This window comes from Setaria italica, chromosome II (assembly GCF_000263155.2).
Source record: "Setaria italica strain Yugu1 chromosome II, Setaria_italica_v2.0, whole genome shotgun sequence".
NCBI lineage: Eukaryota > Viridiplantae > Streptophyta > Magnoliopsida > Poales > Poaceae > Setaria > Setaria italica.
The window spans coordinates 45025669-45044934 of NC_028451.1; the positions used below are offsets into that span (position 1 = coordinate 45025669).

Sequence of the window (19266 nt, forward strand, 5' to 3'; positions counted from 1 at the left end):
CGCTCCGGCAACATCGGCAAGAGGACATACAACCTCGGGCTTGAGCATCTTGCCCCATGGCAGCATGGACGCTTCTTCATCAGCGTGTACACACGGGCACGTCCCCTCCACGGGGGAGTACAAGGTGCTTCATGTCGGTGCTTCCATCCCTCCCGCAAATCGCCAGCCGTGTCAAGTCATAACACTTGTTGGCTCCCAGAGGTGGAAGACGAGGCCAGATCCTTCCCTTCCTGTATCAATTTATGGGCATACGGCCGTCGCCGGAGTCGTATACTTCTTGTTGGACGACTTCTCTATCCGCGACTTTCCCGACGCCAAGCATGACGACATAGTCGCGTTCGACCTGGCGACCGAGGAGTACGTGGAGGTCAGCGGCTATTCGGGGTCCATTCAGCGCCCGTCTCGTTGATGCCAATGGAAAAATTGCATATGATCCTCCAATAGACTACCTCCGATTAGCCAAGTTGAACAACTGTTTGGTCACAATCCATTATAGCAGGCAATATCGCTCAATGGATTTCTGGTTCCTGGTTCACATGGATAAGGGGGCACTGGACCAAACGATACACCATACCATGCCCACCACACTTGAATAGTCCTTATTCATATCCACTGGTTATCTTAGATGATGGGAGGATAGTACTATATTTTAGAGTGTCGCGGGTCTTACGAGCATATGATCCGAGACTAGGTACATGGACGGATCTGACTATACGGAAAGATTATTTTGCAGTGAGCTTATACGAAGGAACCTAACTGCAGTACTCAAGTATATGCTCGAGTACCCAAATAGCAGTCATTCTGACTTCGCAAAATAAAAACCTGTCATTCTGGCATAACTATTGTATTATCCCAGAATCATGAGTTATAAGTTAGTTGATTGCTGGGCTGGTCGCTACTGTTTTATGCTGTGAATGTGATTAACGTTATTTGTGTGAAGTTTGTTTCCTTCAGAGTAACTTGTACTATGTGCCTATGTGTAGTGTGTGTTGTTATATTGAATTCCTAATGTGTTTGATACATAATAACCAAGCTAAAGGAAGGGGGCCACATGACCAACTCCCACATCCAGGATTGAGACATGGCTACCTTCCAATTTTTCAGTATAGCTCAAATTGGTTTTGATTATTATTTTCTTAGAGAAAAAGAACAGGCAAGAGAGCAGCCTAATGTATTAGTACTGATGAAAAGAAGTTTAGCCTGCTTGTTTCTGAGCTCACTGTCTCATACTGAGTTGGTGCTCCGTAGACATGCCGCATCCAGTATCCTATTAACCGGTGGCCTAACATCAGTTTTCTCAACCAGATCGTCCGGCTAATAACCAGGTACCAACTTTGTAGAAACCCGCAGGCTGCAGATGACCAACCAGTGGCCAGTCCGGCAGCTAGCTGCGAGCTATAAGTACAGCATACATGGCTCCTCACATCCTCCATCCCCAACAGGCCTCAGAAGTCAGAACACCTGTTTACGTAGTAGCTCAAACTTCTAGTCTCTGGTCACACATCCAGTATGGCCTCGAGAACCTCCGTGCCCTCCCTTGCGCTCCTCCTCGCGCTGCTGCTCTCGTGCGCCGTCATGATGAGCAGCGCGGCGCGGAAGCTGGAGGAAGAAGCGGCGCCCAAGGAGGAGGAACCGGAGTTGCCGCCGCACCTGCCGGTGCCGGAGTTGCCGGTGCCAGAGCACGAGCTGCCCCCGCTGCCCAAGGTCGAGCTGCCTCCGTTCCCGGAGGTGCACCTGCCGCCGAAGCCGGAGCTGCCGCCCTTCCCCAAGGTGGAGCTGCCGCCGAAGCCCGAGATGCCCTCCATTCCAGAGTTCCACTTCCCACAGCCGGAGGCGGCTAAGCCATGAGCCCAAGATGCATCCTACGGCATATATGCCGCGCTAGCTATATACTCCGCTGGTTGTGTTGTTGTCAAGCATGGACTTGGCACTCGTGATGTGCCCTTGTACACGGTGTGTTGCATTGCCTTGTGTTCTCGCGTCAGCTATTGACTTCTTGCTTTTTTGTGGTTTCAATCTCTCATACCAGAGCGCGTGTGTGCAAGAAGTAGGTCACAAAACAATATGCCCAAGTGTCCAGATAATTGACATCTGACGTGTGTCAGGCACATCATAGCAATAGAACAAACATAGAAACTTACATATAATCAACTCCATACAACTCACTCCCTTCCAAATTATAATTCACTTTATTTCTTCTAAAATGTATCCAACCCTTACAAAGTCTATAGAAAAATAAAATAACTTTTATAATAACAAATAATTTTATTATTAGTCCTATGGTGGATTTAATGAAATTAGGTCGTTGATGTTGATATTGGTACTTGTTTCTAGAAACTTTGTCAACCTGAAGATCTGATCGCAAGAGGCTTCCTTCGTACATGCTCACGTGAAAATAACCTTCTAGCATAGCCAAATCTTCCCATGTATTTAATATTGGATCATATACTCTTAGGGCTCGTGCCTTTCTAAACCATACTACTATCCTCCGTCATCTAACACAACCAATGGATATGGAAGATTAACCCTTCCACCATCAAAAGCCAATGGATTTGGAAGATTAACTAAAAAGTACTTGGATAAGGAAGGATATTGTATGGAGTACCGTTTGGTCCATGACTCCTTGCCCATCTTAACCTGTAGGAACCATAAATCCATTAAGCAATGAGGGTTGTCATGATGGATCATCTCCAAGCATCTATTCACATTGGCTAACTGGAGGTAGCCCCTTCGATGACTGTAAATGAGCTTGGCAACACGGAGATGGGTGCTCAAGGGACCCCGAATAGTCGTCGGCCTCCAGGCCTCGGTTGACAGGTCGAAAGAAACTACACTGTCTGACTTGATGCCGCTAGGAAGGTTTTTCATAGAGAAGTTACGCAGCAAGAAGTAAATGACTCCATCGATGACTGTTGTGTGCCGGGAATCTGCTAGTGATACACAGACGGAAGGATGTGGGCTCGTCTCCTTCCACCTTTGGCCACCACCGTTGTCGATGACAAGTGTTATGACCACACACCGTTGGTAATTTGTAAGAATGATGTCCCAGCCGTTGCGGAGCACGACATTGCCAACGCGGAGCAACTTGTGTTCCCCCGTGGAGGGGACGTGCCCAAGTATGCACGCTGATAGGTCAGATTCCATGCCTCCATCCGAGAAGACGGTGGTTACACCGGTGATCGGGTCTAGTACACGGGCTTGTGACTTGAGCAAGTTAGGAGTAGCTGCCGAGAAGCAAACCAGATCACCTTGTGTGCTGAAACTCAACTCGTGCGGAGAAATAAGCCCAACAAGGCCCTCCATCCTCCTGGCGATGCTGCCTGTGTGCACGTCGACGACGTGGATCTCATGGTCAAAATGGCGGAGGCCGGTGATCAGTGGGTGGCGGGACGAGTGGGCTCTGATGACGCGGGGGTCGGAGGTGAGGGAGCGCCACGGCAGACGAGGCGGAGGCGGCAGAGGTCCTTGGCCGGGACGCGGAGCAGGATCTCGTAGATCGCGTCCGCGGGCAGCTCGACGTTGTCAGCGACCATTGAGGCTCGGTCGTCGCGTCCCAGCGCTGAACCCATCGTCGGCCCAACTTTGGCGGGTGCAGTGCAGATTGACGTTTAATTTCCAGGGCGGTGGATCGATGCGTCGGCGGACTCATATACGCAGATGCAGGAGGGAGGGCGCCGGTTCGTCACTGAAATGGAATAGTAGATCAGACTATCGAGTTGAAGGGGGCTCGTATTCGGAAAGGCACTAGCCAATAAAACCCCAACCCCCCGCGGCAAGAACCCCCAAGAGCCACGCTACCCCACGCGCCGAAGCAGCTGCTGCAGGGCTTGCCAACGCCGCCGCAACATCCGCAAGCGTAGTCCGCGTCCATGGCGAAGGGCAAGTTCAAGCACAAGCCCACGGGGGAGCGCACCTTCTCCTCCCCGGAGGAGATCGCGGCTGGTAGTTCAGCAGACCGTCCAAGAACCTTCAAGAAGCAAGCTGAAAAGGATGTCTCTGATACAAGGGGACAACCAGAAGAGAAAGAAGAATCTGAAGGTTTGCAAAACCCAAACACAAGGGTACGGAAGGCCTTATCGAGATTGAGAATCCAAACCTGGTGAAACCAAAGAATATTAAAGCCAAGGATATCGATATTGGCAAGACAACCAACATCTCCAGGCGTGAAAGGGAGGAGCTTGAGAAGCAGAAATCTCATGACCGTTACATGAAGCTTCAGGAGCAAGGAAAAACAGAACAGGCTAGGAAAGATTTAGATCGCCTTGCTTTGATTCGACAACAGAAAGCAGAAGCTGCAGAGGAAAAAGCTGCCAAAAAAGAGAGGAAGGCTGAAGCGCGCAAGTGACCTGCCAAAGTATGGACAGCATACGGTTTTATGGGAGCTGTCGTAGCTGAATGTCGTAGCTGTCGTAGCGCTCCTCCTCGCGCTGCTCCTCTCGTGCGCCGTCATGATGACCAGCGCGGCACGGAAGCTGGAGGAGGCGACGCCCAAGGAGGAGGAGCCGGAGTTCCCGCCGCACCTGCCCGTGCCTGAGCTGCCCCCGCTGCCCAAGGTCGAGCTGCCTCCGTTCCCGGAGGTCCACCTGCCACCGAAACCGGAGCTGCCGCCCTTCCCCAAGGTGGAGCTGCCGCCGAAGCCCGAGATGCCGGTCGTTCCCGATCGAGTTCCACTTCCCAGAGCCGGAGGCGGCTAAGCCATGATGCACGATCAGGGCTGCATCCTACGGCATGTACGCCGCACTAGCTACTCCACCCATCCGTGGTGTACATGTCCCAGCGTACTTGAACTGCTTCCGTGTGTTTCCTCCTTGTTCTTGCATCGGTTCTTGTTTCCTTGTTGTTTTCCAATGCTCAGATTGCGTGTGCCAAATTACTGTGGGGTACGAGGCTGTCTTACGACTCGCCATGATGTACAAACAATAAACTCTGCCAAGTTCAGTTTACGTCATTGCTTATGTGCAGCTAGTCTTTTAGTATTGTCAATTTAGGAGTCCTTAAGATTTTCTCTGTGCGAATTGAATTCCCTGCGAGATGCTTCGCACTGGTCTGGTCCCTTCAAAAACAACGCGAGGGTCTATGAAACCATCTACACTGTCCTGTTTTACAAATCAAAACAGCACGAGAATAAACTAACGATTGAGTGCAAGAACTTCTTTTGGAAATACTTCACATTGCGACAAATGAGATAGGATAAACCTTATCTTCGTTTATACAGTACTCCATACATATATCACACGCCTACAAAATAAATAATTTGAATTACTAAGTATCTAGATAGTTGACATCACCACTACCATGTTTGACGTGTGTCTCGTCATAGTAATAGAACAAATATAGCAAATTACACATAACCAACTAACTCCATACTGCTCCAACAGTACCGAAGTATATCTCACTTTAACTTTGTCATAATCCGAATTATAGTAACATATAATTTTTTTAAAAGGAGAAGTATCATTTTGGGTCAAAGAATATATTGCTCTAGCATGGCCCCAAAGTATGCAAAGAAATAAGGATTCACAATCAATTAGGTGCATATATGCTTGAGGAAGCTCAAGGGTCAACCTGAAGACCTGATCGCAAGAGACTTCCTTCGTACATGCTCACGGGAACATAATCTTCCAGCACGCCCAAATCTTCCCATGTACTTAGTATTGGATTATATGATCTTAAAGCCCGTGCCTTTCCAAACCACACTACCATTCTCCCATCATCTAACACAACCAATGGATATGGAAAATTAAATAAAAGGCAATTCGACAGGGAAGTAGTGTATTGTACGGTGTATTGTTTGGTCCAAGACTCCTTGTTGATCTTTTCCTGCAGGAACCATAAATCCATTGAGCAATATTGGTCCGCGTGATGGATCATGACCAAGCAACCATTCAACTTGGCTAACTGGATGTTGCCCAACAATCGGTGACTGTAAATGAGCATGGCGTCAAGATGGCTCAAGGGACCCTACATTGGCGCCCACTCCTCGGTCGCTAGGTCGAACGAAGCTATACTGCCATGCTCGTCGTCAGGAAAGTCATCGATGGAGAAGCCATCCAACAAGAAGTAAACGACTCCGTCGACGACTGCTATCTTCCAGAAATCCAGTGACACGCAAACGGGAGAATGTGGCCTCGCCCTCCAGCTTTGGTCTCCACCGTTGCCGGCGATGAGAGTTTTGACCTCACACTACTGGGGATTTGTAGCAAAGACTTTGCCGACGCGGATGTCAGCACCGAAGAGGAAGCAAGTGGGCCGCGAGCTATGCCGAGAACCAGGAGGCCCAACAAGCGAGTCACTGGTAATGAGTGGATCAACTAGAGGCCGCTGACCCATCTGCTTGCTGGGCTTATCGCTGCTACTTATGCTAGGGAAAGATGGGAGAGAAGGGGATGTAACAGATTAGTAAACTTGCTCACGCAAGCTCCTTCATCCTGGATCTGTTCTTCTTGCCTCTGCTCTGTGCTACCCTTCCTCCAATTCTATTCTCCAGACTTGTATCCTGTCACCGGACGCTAACAGCGGAGCACCTTGTGGTCACCCGTGGAGGGGACGCGTCCGAGTATGCACGTTGATAGGCCAGTTTCCATGCATCCATCCGGGCAAGACGGTGGTTACATCCGTGATCGGGTTTAGTATACTGGATTCTGAATCGTGCATACCGGATCGACGAGTATTAGAAGTAGCTACTGAGAAGCAGACTAGATCGCCTTGCGTGCTCAAATTCACGTCGAGCGGTGTGATCCCGAGGCCACGTATCCTCTTGGCGATGCTGCCGGAGTACACGTCAATGACATGGATCTCATCCTGGTGGCGGCGGAGGCCGGCGATCAGGGGGTGGCGGGACGAGTGGGCTCTGGCAAAGCGGGTGTCCGAGGTGAGCGACCGCCAAGACCGGCGGACGAGGCGGAGGCAGCAGAGCTAGAACGCCTTGGCCGGGACGCGGAGCAGGATTTCGTAGAGCACGTCCGCGGGCAGCTCGACGTTGTTGGCGAGGGCGAGGGGAGGATCAGCGACCATTGCGGCTCGGGCTTCGCGTCCCAGCGCCGACCCCATCATATCGCTGGCCGCCCTGGCCGGTAGGTTAAACTTGGCGGGTGCAGATCGACGTGCACTACAGTTCCAGGGCTGCGGATCGATGCGTCAGCCGTTTTTTCATATACGCAGATGCAAGAGTTGGTGCCGGTACGTATACGTGATCGAAACGGACTGCTCGAACAGACTCGAACGAGTTGACGGGGATACGGCATGTCTACGGAGCACCCACTCAGTACGGAACAGTGAGCTCAGGATCAAGCAGGCTAAACTTCTTCTCGTCAGTACTAATATAATAGGCTGCTCTCGTGCGGTCTTGCCTGTTTGTTTTTTTTTTCTATAAAAAATGATAATCAAAGCCAATTTGAGTTCTACTGAAAAACTCTGTCCTGGATGCGGGAGATGGCCATGGATCCCTTCCTTAAGCTTGGTTAATGGTTATGTATCAAGCGCATTAGGAGTTCAATATTACAACACACAGTACCCACATACTAAGTTACTCTGAAGGAAACCAACTGCACACAAATAACGTTGATCACATTCACGGCATAAAACAGAAGCGACCAGGCGGACCAGCCCAGCAACCAAGTGACTTACAATTCATGGTCTTGGGATAATACAACAATTTTGGTGTCAATTTCACCAATGAAGTAACAAGCAAAAAGTTGAGAGCAAAATTAGTGATCCATTACTAAGGATCTTACTTATGCATACTCATGCATAAGTGGCATACATAAATGGCAAGCCCTGTGCTGTATCTTCATCTGACTGAAGGGGCTGCATATGTCCCAACCATAATTGACATTGGTTGGCTTTTAGGTATGGCTTGTCGACCAATGTTATCTGTGAAATTGAACGGCAGTTAGCTAGTAGTTAAGAAGCATCTAAGTGGTTTCACAAGGGGAAAGCGTAAGTATACAGCAGGAAAGAATAAAATAGAACCATTTAAAACAATGTTACTTAAAAAAAGTTCGAACCTGAATAGCATGGACTCAAGGGGCACGACAAAAAACTTCATCACACAATTTCAATACCCGATGCGATGCATAACTTGGAATCAGCTCCACCACTGATCACACTGTCCCCTTTCCACCAGTCCGCACATAAAACCTGAAATAACCAAAGCTAGCACACCTCATTCTTTTCCCCCTTCCCCTGAAATATGGAAAATGAAACACCGCACAAAAGAATACCTTGTCTTTGTGTGAGTCCACAGAAGCAAGCGGCCACTACAACAGGAGCAATATCATTAGCCCCAATTTTATGCAACAATTTAAGGCGCAAATGAGGTAAATAACGAGATTATTAGAATCATACTGCTGTTCTTAGATCCCACAACATCACTTTCCCATCAAAAGAAGATGATACCAGATGAAACCAGGAGCTTGGATGCCATTTACAGGCAGTGATCCAGCTTGAGTGAGAGGAGAACTGAAAAACAGGAGCTAATGATCCTGTTTTGAAGGGGAAAAACACATCGGCTAGTTAGAATATGGTCTAAGAAAGATAAATAAAAGTATAGTCATCAAATATTTACCAGGTTTGCGAGGGTCCCATACTCTCAAAATGGGATCAGAGCCTCCAGCAGCAATCAAGGAAGAGCCCTCACCGCCACAGTCCAAGCAATTCAAGGCCTTCTCAGAAAACTAAGAAAAGGTTCATGTGAAAATGTGAAATAAGACGGAATCAGTTATGAAACAGAACACGATAGTTCAAATATTAATTCACTACATTTAACAGTCAAGAACTATGCAGAGACTTCCATTTTTTGCAGTCTCCTCAGCCAAACTCAGGAGAAGATCATCACTAGAAGTGGAGATGCCAGTGAATTAGCATAGAAAAATAGTTTTCTTCTTAACTGTATGCTAGCAGAAAAACAGAATGCTGTTCATACACCCCCTTTGCAATACACGGATGAATTTAAGTGAGGGAAAATCATCAGGACTCATCTACGGTAACCAATTAGAGAGTTAACTACATATTTAATATTTTAGAATATAAAGAAATTGTACATACCATATTCCATGTTTCTTTCACTGCTTGGACATCCCACTGCCGAACAGAATGATCCCAAGATGCTGAATATATTGTTTGCTGCTCAGGCCATGTAACAGCAGTAACACATTGTGTATGTCCCAGAAGTGTTGAAATGGCTGAACCCTGGATTACAACAGGAACCAAACATTGAGATAAGTGGGACTTATCATGAATTTTAAGACTAGAAAAGGGGAAAAAATCATACTGAGTGGCAGCCTTCTATCTCTCACAAAATCATGGTAGTAAATACACATTAAATACATATACATGGTTTTGAAAACCATTAGCCAACCCAAACCCAATAACTGTAACTTATTCATCTAATCCTAAAGCAGCACCATGAAGAGAAATTCTTGTTTTGTGGCTGAGTAACCATATACTTTACAGGTCAGCACCTCAAGGGCAAAACAGTAGATATCAAATAAGGTGATGAAAATACATAACTTCCTAACTAAATCAGTCAAAGGACCATGAATTCAGAGTAGAATGTAGCTAGTACCTCTAACTGAGACTCTTCAGGTCCAGATGAGTCAGAATTCGTCCTTCTCTTCTTCAATGAAACAGCATCACCGTCTTCTTCAGATCCTTCAACTGCCCACAACTTGATGGTGCTATCCCAGGAACCAGAACATAGCTAGGTACCCAGAGAAGAGGTCAGAAGGAAACATGGACACAGTAAGTAAAAATAGCAACACTTGTGATTATTACCATATCTCTTGAAGGGTCTACAGCAATACTTTGAACTGATGATGTGTGCCCACGAAGAATTTTGTAAGCCCCAACCCGCTTTGGGTAGTCCATACTGACTGATGTATCACACTTCAGGAGTCCAAGGCATAATGTAGGATATAAGAAAAATATTACAATGGAACGAACAAGACTTGGGTTAAAAAGTAATAAAAAAGTAGCACATTTACCTTGTATAGCCGCAATGATCTATCCTTTGAGCCAGTCACTACATGCAGACTGCTCTCAGTGTCACCTCCTGCAACAACATAATTCATGCCAGTAACTATAACATAATATGAAAATGCGACAATGGAGCAGGAAATTTTGGAACGGATGCCCTTGTAACATAATGAGCAAAAAGCTGTTATATCGAGCATGCTTACCTTTATTGATGAATCTGGTAGAAGTAATCGCCTCGCTGTGTCCCTCCAAAATTTGTGTACATACTGCTGCATCTTTCCATAACCTATGTAAACAGTGGAAGGATAAGGTATGCAACAAGTCCATATACTTGCAACAAATCTACTAGAGTTAAATAAAATACTAGATTTTGAGCTATATATACCTTGCAAGACCATCATAGCATCCTGTTAATATGAAACTGCCAAACAACAAGTAATTTAGTAGTTACACAAACCACATGAAATTAAAACTTTAAATAAGATGCAAAATGTTCATTCTAACAACAGAAATAATCAAATTCGTCACTTTGTATAGCTTCCTCTGTTTTTATGTGATATTATAGAGGTGAAGTGTTCTCTTTGATTAGTACCCCTAGCTTATATGGTGTGCGCTATACTTTACAAACCAATGTCTATGTTTTATGGTCATCCTGTGATTTTTATTTCAGTTGTACTTCTAGTTGTGTCATCACTAGTTCACTACCCAAGTAGGTGGAAGGAGGAGCAGCGGAACAGCATATAACAGCCTAACAGGAACAGGATGCTGTGCTCAAAACTTAGCTGAAGTGCACCAATGCCAGCATAGTTAAAATATATATCAAGCAACTATTAACTAAAGTATCCAGATAGGTATTTAAGCAAGCAGAGCCATCTGATTCATTTCCCAAACCAGATGAAGTAAAACGCTATACAATCTGAGTTTCTCCTACAAAACTAAGGCACATCGATCAAATCAAAAATTTAAACCCAGGTCATCCACACAATACACAAGCCGTGCCAAATAACAGAAAATAGAAAGCATTTATAATCCAGACAAGTTACTTCCACAGTTATCAGGCTGCACACAAACAACAAGACAACCCATACCTTGGGTTTGATCCATCGACCGCACTAACCCAGTCATCATGGGGGCAGGGTTTGTCCTGCTTCCTTGGTGCCACGGCTTTCACATACTCGAGCTCAAGCACCCTCTCCTGCAAAACATTCACACCCAATCCTCGCACAATTTACAACCGCAACCTGCCACAGCAACTCCGGAAACAAATTCAAGCGTAGAACAAAAATTTCGTACCGCGGTGATGCCCTTGGCGAGGAGGAACTGCTGGAGCGGCAGCCGCACGAGCTCGCCGTCCACGAGGAAGTCGAAGGGCTGCGCCTTGTGGTCCGGTTCGGCTGCGGGACGGGAGCGAGAAAAAAGGTTAGAAATCTGCGGCTCGTACATCTCTACGGATGGCAGGGACTGGGTCGTGGGGCGCTCACCGGCGGCGAGGAGGCTGTTGACGATCTCGGAGAGGCCCATGCGGGAGAGGTCGGCGGGGACGGCGATGGCGGCGGGCGGCGCACGCAGTGGGGGCGGCATCTTGGTGACGAAGCGCACGCGCACCTGGCGCGAGGGGTCGGCGTCCATGGCTGCGGCGGCGGATAGGAGGAGGGCGAGGATGTGGTGGTGGTCGGCGACGGCGTGGCGGCGGCGGGAAGGGTTGGGGAAGGGTTTTTGGAGTTCGAACAGGGGTGTTGGGGTTGGGGAATGGGGATTGCAACTTTTGGGACAAGCCCCTCAACCTAGTCTTATTTATGTTTAAATCCCGCTAAGGTTGCAAAATACTAATGTCTTTGACAGTTGGAGTATTAAATATTCCTTGTTTTTGAAGGTGTAGATATAAAATCTCCCTTTATTATTGGATCATCAAAACTGGACTTTGGACTTGCGTTTTAGATTTCTTTTCTCTTAGCCAAATGACTAGCCCTGACAATTTAGCCTCTTTGATTGTTTAGCAAATGCAATAATATGCAGATTTTATGTATGTGCTCAGCTAAAAAAAACATGCATAAGATGTTGTCACATGCTCACAAAGTTGTGATTGCTGATCGAAAAAAGTCATTGTACTTTTCAGAAAAAAATTTGGATGATTTATATGCAACTTGAAGTTGGCTTAAACTGCCTAAAAGTAACCCAAGTAAAATATCTTTTTCCTCTCAGAAAAAAAAATGCCAGGCAGGCCTCAGAGGAAAATAAACTCCTTCCGCCGAGCTGCCGAGCCAACCATTTTCATCGTCATGCGGGGCAAAGTAGCAACATATAACTTGGCCCAGCCCACCCCGACGGCCCGACCCGACATCGTTCTGCCAGGCCGAGGGATTTCGGTCTGAAGAAAAGCACAGAAGTCATCATCCTCGGATGGGTTGTGGTGGAAGGAAAACGGTGATGCGCAGCAACCGCAATTCTCAGGAGCAATCAGCTCCGTCCTATGCCATGGCGTACCGCGCTGATCAATGCTGTTAGGTACCTGCTACAGCAGACTTGTACGAACCTCGGAGGCGGCTTTCGCTGCCATGCCGCATGGTAATGAGCAGCGAAAGTTTGGTCAGGTAGTCACAGCTCACAGGGCATGGTGGTGGTGACGGCAGCTCCAGGGCACGGTGGCTGTGAGCCTGTGACTTGCAAGCTCGGTTGCACCTTCACGAAGCTCGCGAGTCGCGAGCGCAGGGTGACGGACCTGGCTTCAGGCGACGAAACCCAGGACGACACCAAGATTCTAGTCAGCTCCACAGCTGGCTGCACTGCGCCAGGGTGGCGTGGCCTTGTCCTCGACTCTTGTCCGATCCGGCCGGCTATCCGGCACGGCGCGCACGGAACTTGACGATGGTCGCCATCACCTGGTTGCCGTTGAGTTGATTGATTAGCCTAGCTAGTCCTCGAACTCTAGCACTGGCAGCGCCAGTCAGTAGCCGTTCAGGCGTTCAGCAGCCATAGACAACAGTTCAAATATACTAGCAGTACTATCTCCCCCTCAGCTCCTGCCGCACGTGCACGCTAGGAGCAGACACCTCAGTCACACACACACACATGGTTGCCCAGTCATCCCTGCGCGAGTGCAACGGCTCCTGCGCGATGGGATCAGTGAACTGGGATCGCTAGTACCAGCGGCCGCACGAGCAGCCGAGTCGCATGGCTACTAGGAAAAATGCCTTGAGCACATGATTTTCTTCAGAAAACAAATGCGCTCGCTCGTCCGGCCGGTGACTGGTGGGCGTCCGGACACGGCGCAATGATTCGCAGCCCACTTGACGGCGGAAGCATATATTCCCGTCCATTCGCGCAGGCCGGCACTGCCACCAACCAGAGAGAGAACCAATCAGTCAGAGCATGCACCACGATTGGAGTTGGGGAATCTAATCTGAGCCGCGCTGGGGTCAAAGGCGGTGGGTGATCATCGCCGAGCGAGTGATCTGCCGGCCACGCGCCAACCAAACTGTGCGGGCTCTGGATCGTCTCAGTGAGCGAGCGAGCGAGCGAGCGAGCGCGCTCTCTGCTGTCTCGCAAAGCAGCAGAAAGGCCCGGGCTCCGGATCGGAGGCGGGTCCTCGCGCATGCGTCGCCAGCCTTCACGCGCAAGAGCCAATCTGGCGGCGCCGTCTTCGTAGTCGTGTAGCTACTCCCGGAGTGTGTGTTCCGGAGAGAGTGCGAACAGCCGACAGCCGGACGGCGTATGCTTAGCTTTGCTACGTCAGGTATGCCGTGTACAGATTGTTGACGCCAGTTCCAGGCCCTTCTCTGCATTTGGCTGGAGAGTATCGGGCTGGGGACCTTACATACAAGTTACATCTTCTTCTCGCTCTTTTGCGGTTCCTTGCAAATTGGAGTATGTGTGCTCCAAACAGAAACCTGCTCGCAACGAGGTAAGCTCGACCACTTCGTTTCTTCGTGCCGGTAAGAAAGAAGAGTTTCTTGTGCCCGAGAGGTTGGCTCGAGCTTTCTTGGTGCCGGCGACGATTGTGTTGGTGCCAACATCAACAACATCGCTCGGTGTAACTGCAACGTTTTTGCATTTACAGCTTTGCTCCAGACACACTGCAAAGTGGACTGAGAGACCCATCCAACCGGACGTAGACGGACTGTCCGGTCGTTTTCTCTGACAAGGTGGGCCCCGCCACCACACCCACCATTCCACCAAAGTATAATGAGCCCCATCAAGGTACAGTAAAATTCTCGGAGACAGCAAAAAAATTGCTGAAGCCCCCCTCTGACTGTGCCACCTTTGCTTTTGTATTGACACCAGTAACCACGCTACACGACGTCTCGACGACTGGTACTGTACCGGAAAAAGGTCACTGCTGTTTTTTCACCTGGGGAGCCGTAATGACATGGGAGCGTACCACATGAAGGTATTTCCGCTGCATTTACGCCGATACCAGACGTGCAGGAAATGCTTCAGGCCAGCAAGGCATCGATCCATCCATAGGATTCTCTCTACTACTACCAATTTGACGCGGAATGCAGGGGCTCAGGGACATTAAAACCAGATTTATGAAGCTGATCGTCCGTGTTCGGTAGAGAGATAAAACCTGTTCGTCGGATCCAAAGTCACAAATCCATCTCGTATCAATGCTATCATAGGCAACCCTTTTAAGATGTTTGGTGAGACCGTCCCAGCTGTGATCAACAGCAATACGGTTTCGTCTCGTCAGAACATCCAGAGAAATGCGGGCAGCATGGTGCATCTGAACTTTGACGAGCATTTACTAATTAAACCACGCATTTTATTTTTCTGTCTCCATCACTGACCTATTCATTTCAGTCCCGTTATAATCTGCAATTAATTCCACAAGAAAAACAGTAGGGAATTGACAGATGCAATGCAATGCAATGCTGACCTCAAGAACACCATCCAGAAGGCGCAAAATGCTAATACCAGTATCTATTTCGAAGAATAAAATCCCCAGGAGAAAAGCATATAAAATACCACGTCAGGAATCAAAACTTTTGCAAAGTTCCACGCACAAAAAGGGTGGTGCCAAGCATCAGGAGATGAAATTCCACACGAAATATGCTGGCGATGGCATTTTGCAACGGTGCGGTGGGCAGGCAGGAGAGCGGGAACCTGCAAAAGGCCGCAAAGCAGAGGTGGTGGGTGCGAGTGCGAGGCTGCGAGCTCAGTCTCCGAGAGGTCGTAACCGTCGCCGATGCGCGTAGAAAAGGACGAGGACGCAAATTAAAATCGGAATCAGTAGGCACCCGTGGCAGATCAAATACACACCGAAGCAGAAGCACGCGTGCTCCTCCTACTGCCGCGCCCTTGTCCTGAGGTGACCCGCCACTCCGTGCAGCCGTGCTGCACTGCACACGCTCTCACTCTCACTCTGCTCGCATCTCTTCTCTTCTCCTCCGTGTGAAGGCGAGCTCACACAGGCACAGCCCCCAACTCTCACACTCTCTCCACGAAGCTCTCTCCCAGAGAGCTCTCGTCCTCCCCTAGGCAGCAGCGGCAGTAGTACAACAAGATCATGAAGGCCCTGGTGGTGGCGGTGGTGCTTCTTCTCTCGTCCAGTCTCGTCGCGTCACGTGAGCCCCCTTCCCTTTTTTTTTTCCCCTAACCTTTCTCTCCTCTCCTCTTAGATTTTGTTGGTTTGACTGCCATAATGTCTCCGGACGCTTCTTTTCTGTCGTTCTCGCTGGTTATCTTCGGCCGGATCAGCTCGAGTTCTTTGTGCTTGTTTTCTGTGTTCTAAAATGTGTGACCTTCCTCAGTTCTGGACGAATGAGAAGGTTCCTTGTTTTCATCTATTGTTGCTTCTGAAACAATGAGAAGCTTTAGTTCCTTTGGTTTAGTTCCTTTTTCCTTGTTTCGTGGACGAACCAGACGTTGCTTCTGAGATGTACTGTTTATGCCATGGAATTCTTTCTAGATTCCATTTCCATAAAAAAAAATTCCAAGTTGACGGTGGTCATCCGCTGCATCATTTCAGTATTTATTCCTCCTGTTTTCAGGAGATTCGTTCAAGAACAGAGCAGGGGAGAGGGAAATTTCTTCTCACTTACTCATGAATGAAGATTAGAGCTCCCCCCAAAAGGGCTTCTTTGACACCCTTTTTTCTGCTTTTGTTTAACTGACATGCAGCACAAAACTTACACGAAAAGCTAAGATTTCCGTTGCAAAAGTGGCGTGCCCTCTTCCTTTCGTTGTGTGAACTGGCAAACCTCACTCAAATCTGTTGCCTTTCGTCACATTCCCCTGGCATGCTGGCCATCTGCGCTGAAATGCCCAAAGCTTTCCTGTAATCTCTAGTGATCTTTTTGATATTGTTGTGCAGAGTGGTGCGTGTGCAAGCAGGATGCGCCGCAGGCCTCGATGCAGAAGACCATCGACTACGCCTGCGGCTCGGGGGCGGACTGCAACTCCATCCATGAGAACGGGGGGTGCTACAACCCCAACACCGTCGCCGCGCACTGCTCCTGGGCGGCCAACAGCTACTACCAGAACAACAAGGCCAAGGGCGCCACCTGCGACTTCACCGGCACCGCCACCCTCACCACCAGTGACCCAAGTAATGGCATCTTCATGAGATTGGCTGCAAGTTGCATGCTAGTGGCTAGTCGAATCAATACTCACTTTGCTTTGCAGTGCATGTGCATCTCGAAAGTTTGTTAGGTTTTCTGAACTTGTGCGCCTGTGCCATCTGAGCTCAACTTTTTTTTTCCGTGGAAGATTGTGAATCTGATCATTTTGCTACATTTCATTTAGTTATCAGTTAGTGTTAGCAAAAGCTATCCTGGTGTATTGGTCAAGCTTTAGGGAATCAGGTTCTGTACAGGCACTGGATTAGGCTATTGATGTGGACTCGCTTAACTAAAATAGTCAAGTAGAAACTTTTCAATAACTAAAAGAAAATTTTGCAAAGTTCAAACCTGTTGCATTGTGCTTTATATTGGTTGGTGTGCGCTGAAAGGAAATGACGAATTGTCGTGATAGTGGAATCATTATTCATGCCATCTACCATTGCATCTCTAAAGTTCGTTAAAGGTTTTAACTTGTGTGCTTGTACCACTTGACATGGAAGATTGTGAATCAGATCATTTTGGTACATTTCATTTAGTTACTAGCTTAACTAAAATAGTAAAATAGAAACTTTGCGAATAACTACAAGAAATTTTCAAGAACTTTTTGCAAAGTTCGAAGCTATTGCATTGTGCTATATTCTTTGGTGTGTGTGCTGGCACGAATTGGCATGAAAGTGCATTCAATTTTTTTCCTTGTTTTCTGAAGGAAGTAAATTGTAGTATGATGTAGATTTTTTTTGCGATGTTAATTGTTCTATCATTCAAAAGACAGATTCCAGCGTTGTATATGATGTTTATGTTCTATTGCTTCCATATTCTTCTGGCTGGTGGCATATCACTCAATCAGAATCTTTGGAAGACCTCAATCGGAGTCTTGCTTGTATCTTATATGGTCTTTATGTTCTATCAATTTCAGGTTCTTCTGGCTGCTCTTACCCTACAAGTGCAAGGTACATTGTGAACTTCACTTAAATTATTAACTCTGTAGTCTGTACCGTGATCCATGAAGTACTACTTCAAAATTGTATCATGTGTGCACTGAAATTGAAATGATGCTCATGCTACTAGCGAATTCTGGAATAAGAAACTGGAATTTATACATCAGATCAGTTGCACTAGAGGAATATTCAACATGCATACCTATGAATCGCAATTTGCAATTGTATGTTGGGATATACGCGCTATACTTCTTCATGGCCATTGTTGTCCTTTTTATGTTTCTATAGTCCCATGCTAGAGATCCTTTTTTTTACAATTCTGCATCATGAACTTGACTGCAGCAGTGTGTTCAATTAGCACTAGCAGCATGAAAGACATAGCTGGCAGATGATTGTATTAGGAATTGCAGAACATTCAGCATATACTTGAATCAATATTACTAACAGCATTGCCTTCCTTATACAGCGCTGTTGGAACGATGACCCCGACCACTGGAGGCACAATGGGCGGTACCCCAGGAACCTTCACGCCCGGTGCCGGCACCACCAGCACAGGCATGGGAACCGGTACTACTACTGGAACCACTGGCGCTGGGCTCGGTCTAGGACCGGCAGGCACCGGCATGGACACTGCAGCGGCGAGCTTGCTCCCAAGCGCTGGGGTGGCCGCCGTCCTCACCGTGCTCCTCTCCGCCATCGCATTCGCATGACGTTTGACCCCAAGAGACAAGACCCTACTCCTCCTACCTGCTAGTAGAAAGCACATCACCCTTTTGGCAAGCTTGCTTCAGGAGTGCTCTGATGATCCATGGAGAAAGGAACATAACGGAAGCCTAATGCATCCTGTCCAAAACTCCACTAGTGCCTGCTTCGTGTCCGGTGCCGATGGGGGGTGTTCATGGGTGGGGTGGCGTTCTGTTTTCCTTTGAGACCACACCATGTTCTTCAGTGTACCCTGTTATTTGGTAGGATGGCGGTCTCTGTCGTGCAAGGACGATTGCCTATCTTTTTATTCCGTTGTTAATCATGTAAATGTAGGGAAGCCAGTAGGTTAGATCAAGGCTGGTTGCAATGAAAATGCTGCTGGGACAATGCCATGGTGTGCTTTTGATCAACTTGCATGTCATCAGGTCCCTCACACCTGTCGCCCTGTGGGTGGCTCCTGTTCTCGGTGTCCTGCTCCTTCTGGGCCTCGTCAACATGAAAAATTGAGACTGAGATAGAACTCTGTGACCTCCAGAATATGTGATGTTCTCTGTCGATTCTTGACGCAAAGACTCGCACAGCCCTCCTACCCCGTATAGTCTTCAAAAGGAAATCGCGGTACTTCCATTGTCGATGCCGTTGAGCCTTGCTATAAAAAACACGGCGGCAGCGCAAATTGATGTTACCGTTAGGTGGCTTGGCGCGTCAGGTTGGTCTGGCTCGAGTGGGGTTCCCCTTGCTCTGTCGCCGCCTTGTTGCCTTGCTTAAAGCACGGATTCGCGGTGGATGCTGCCCGTAGGAAGAGGCACACGCTAGTTGCAAGCCGCAGACGACCCCACGGCCGGGACATGCCGACCGAGCAGTGCTCGCCGTACCAAGGCGTCCCGGATCCAGCGAAGCCTAACCAGCTGAGCCTGAGCTGCGTGACGAGCTATGATGAATGGCGCAGCGCGGTCAGCCTGCTTCTGCCTGCCCGGTTGTGCAAAGCGACGCACTCGATCGTGGCCGGGCGTGGCGTACCGGGAGCCGGGACGGAGCGCCGGCTGGATCCGTGCGGATGCGCACATGGTGTCGCGCAGCGCGGCGAG

At 48.3% G+C, this 19266-nt stretch overlaps 3 protein-coding genes and 2 pseudogenes across 3 annotated transcripts; 4 read left to right on the forward strand and 1 right to left on the reverse strand.

Moving 5' to 3' along the window:
• The first annotated feature begins 1413 nt into the window (after positions 1-1413).
• LOC105913505 (protein TonB) lies at positions 1414-2016 on the forward strand. The gene has a single exon (XM_012843838.2). It carries the CDS (start codon positions 1510-1512, stop codon positions 1846-1848), a length of 339 nt encoding a protein of 112 aa, XP_012699292.1. The 5' UTR covers positions 1414-1509; the 3' UTR covers positions 1849-2016.
• Positions 2017-3869: 1853 nt separating this feature from the next.
• LOC101765093 lies at positions 3870-4345 on the forward strand (annotated as a pseudogene).
• An 11-nt stretch (positions 4346-4356) lies between these two features.
• LOC101772105 lies at positions 4357-4701 on the forward strand (annotated as a pseudogene).
• Positions 4702-7545: 2844 nt separating this feature from the next.
• Positions 7546-11721, reverse strand: LOC101765488 (ribosome biogenesis protein WDR12 homolog). Its single transcript, XM_004958162.3, has 14 exons — positions 11457-11721; positions 11269-11369; positions 11064-11170; positions 10361-10396; positions 10179-10261; positions 9984-10051; positions 9775-9885; positions 9566-9700; positions 9046-9189; positions 8567-8675; positions 8347-8483; positions 8223-8258; positions 8007-8139; positions 7546-7872 (listed from the first exon to the last, which is right to left on the reverse strand). Exons 1-13 carry the CDS (start codon positions 11602-11604, stop codon positions 8047-8049), a joined length of 1308 nt encoding a protein of 435 aa, XP_004958219.1. The 5' UTR covers positions 11605-11721; the 3' UTR covers positions 7546-7872; positions 8007-8046.
• Positions 11722-15187: 3466 nt separating this feature from the next.
• On the forward strand, positions 15188-18611 carry LOC101765899 (PLASMODESMATA CALLOSE-BINDING PROTEIN 3). The gene is made up of 4 exons (XM_004958163.3): positions 15188-15539; positions 16289-16522; positions 17452-17485; positions 17940-18611. The coding sequence occupies exons 1-4, from the start codon at positions 15482-15484 to the stop codon at positions 18181-18183; spliced, it is 570 nt and encodes a 189-aa protein (XP_004958220.1). The 5' UTR covers positions 15188-15481; the 3' UTR covers positions 18184-18611.
• The last annotated feature ends 655 nt before the right edge of the window (positions 18612-19266 follow it).

Coding starts and splice junctions, on each gene's coding strand:
- LOC105913505 (XM_012843838.2), top strand. CDS start 1,510: ATGGCCTCGAGAACCTCCGTGCCCTCCCTTGCGCTCCTCCTCGCGCTG.
- LOC101765488 (XM_004958162.3), bottom strand. CDS start 11,604: ATGGACGCCGACCCCTCGCGCCAGGTGCGCGTGCGCTTCGTCACCAAG. Junction 10,262..10,360: donor TGCTATGATGGTCTTGCAAG/GTATATATAGCT, acceptor CTGTTTACATAG/GTTATGGAAAGATGCAGCAG. Junction 9,190..9,565: donor CTGAAGAGTCTCAGTTAGAG/GTACTAGCTACA, acceptor GTTGTAATCCAG/GGTTCAGCCATTTCAACACT.
- LOC101765899 (XM_004958163.3), top strand. CDS start 15,482: ATGAAGGCCCTGGTGGTGGCGGTGGTGCTTCTTCTCTCGTCCAGTCTC. Junction 15,540..16,288: donor GTCCAGTCTCGTCGCGTCAC/GTGAGCCCCCTT, acceptor ATTGTTGTGCAG/AGTGGTGCGTGTGCAAGCAG. Junction 16,523..17,451: donor CCTCACCACCAGTGACCCAA/GTAATGGCATCT, acceptor TATCAATTTCAG/GTTCTTCTGGCTGCTCTTAC.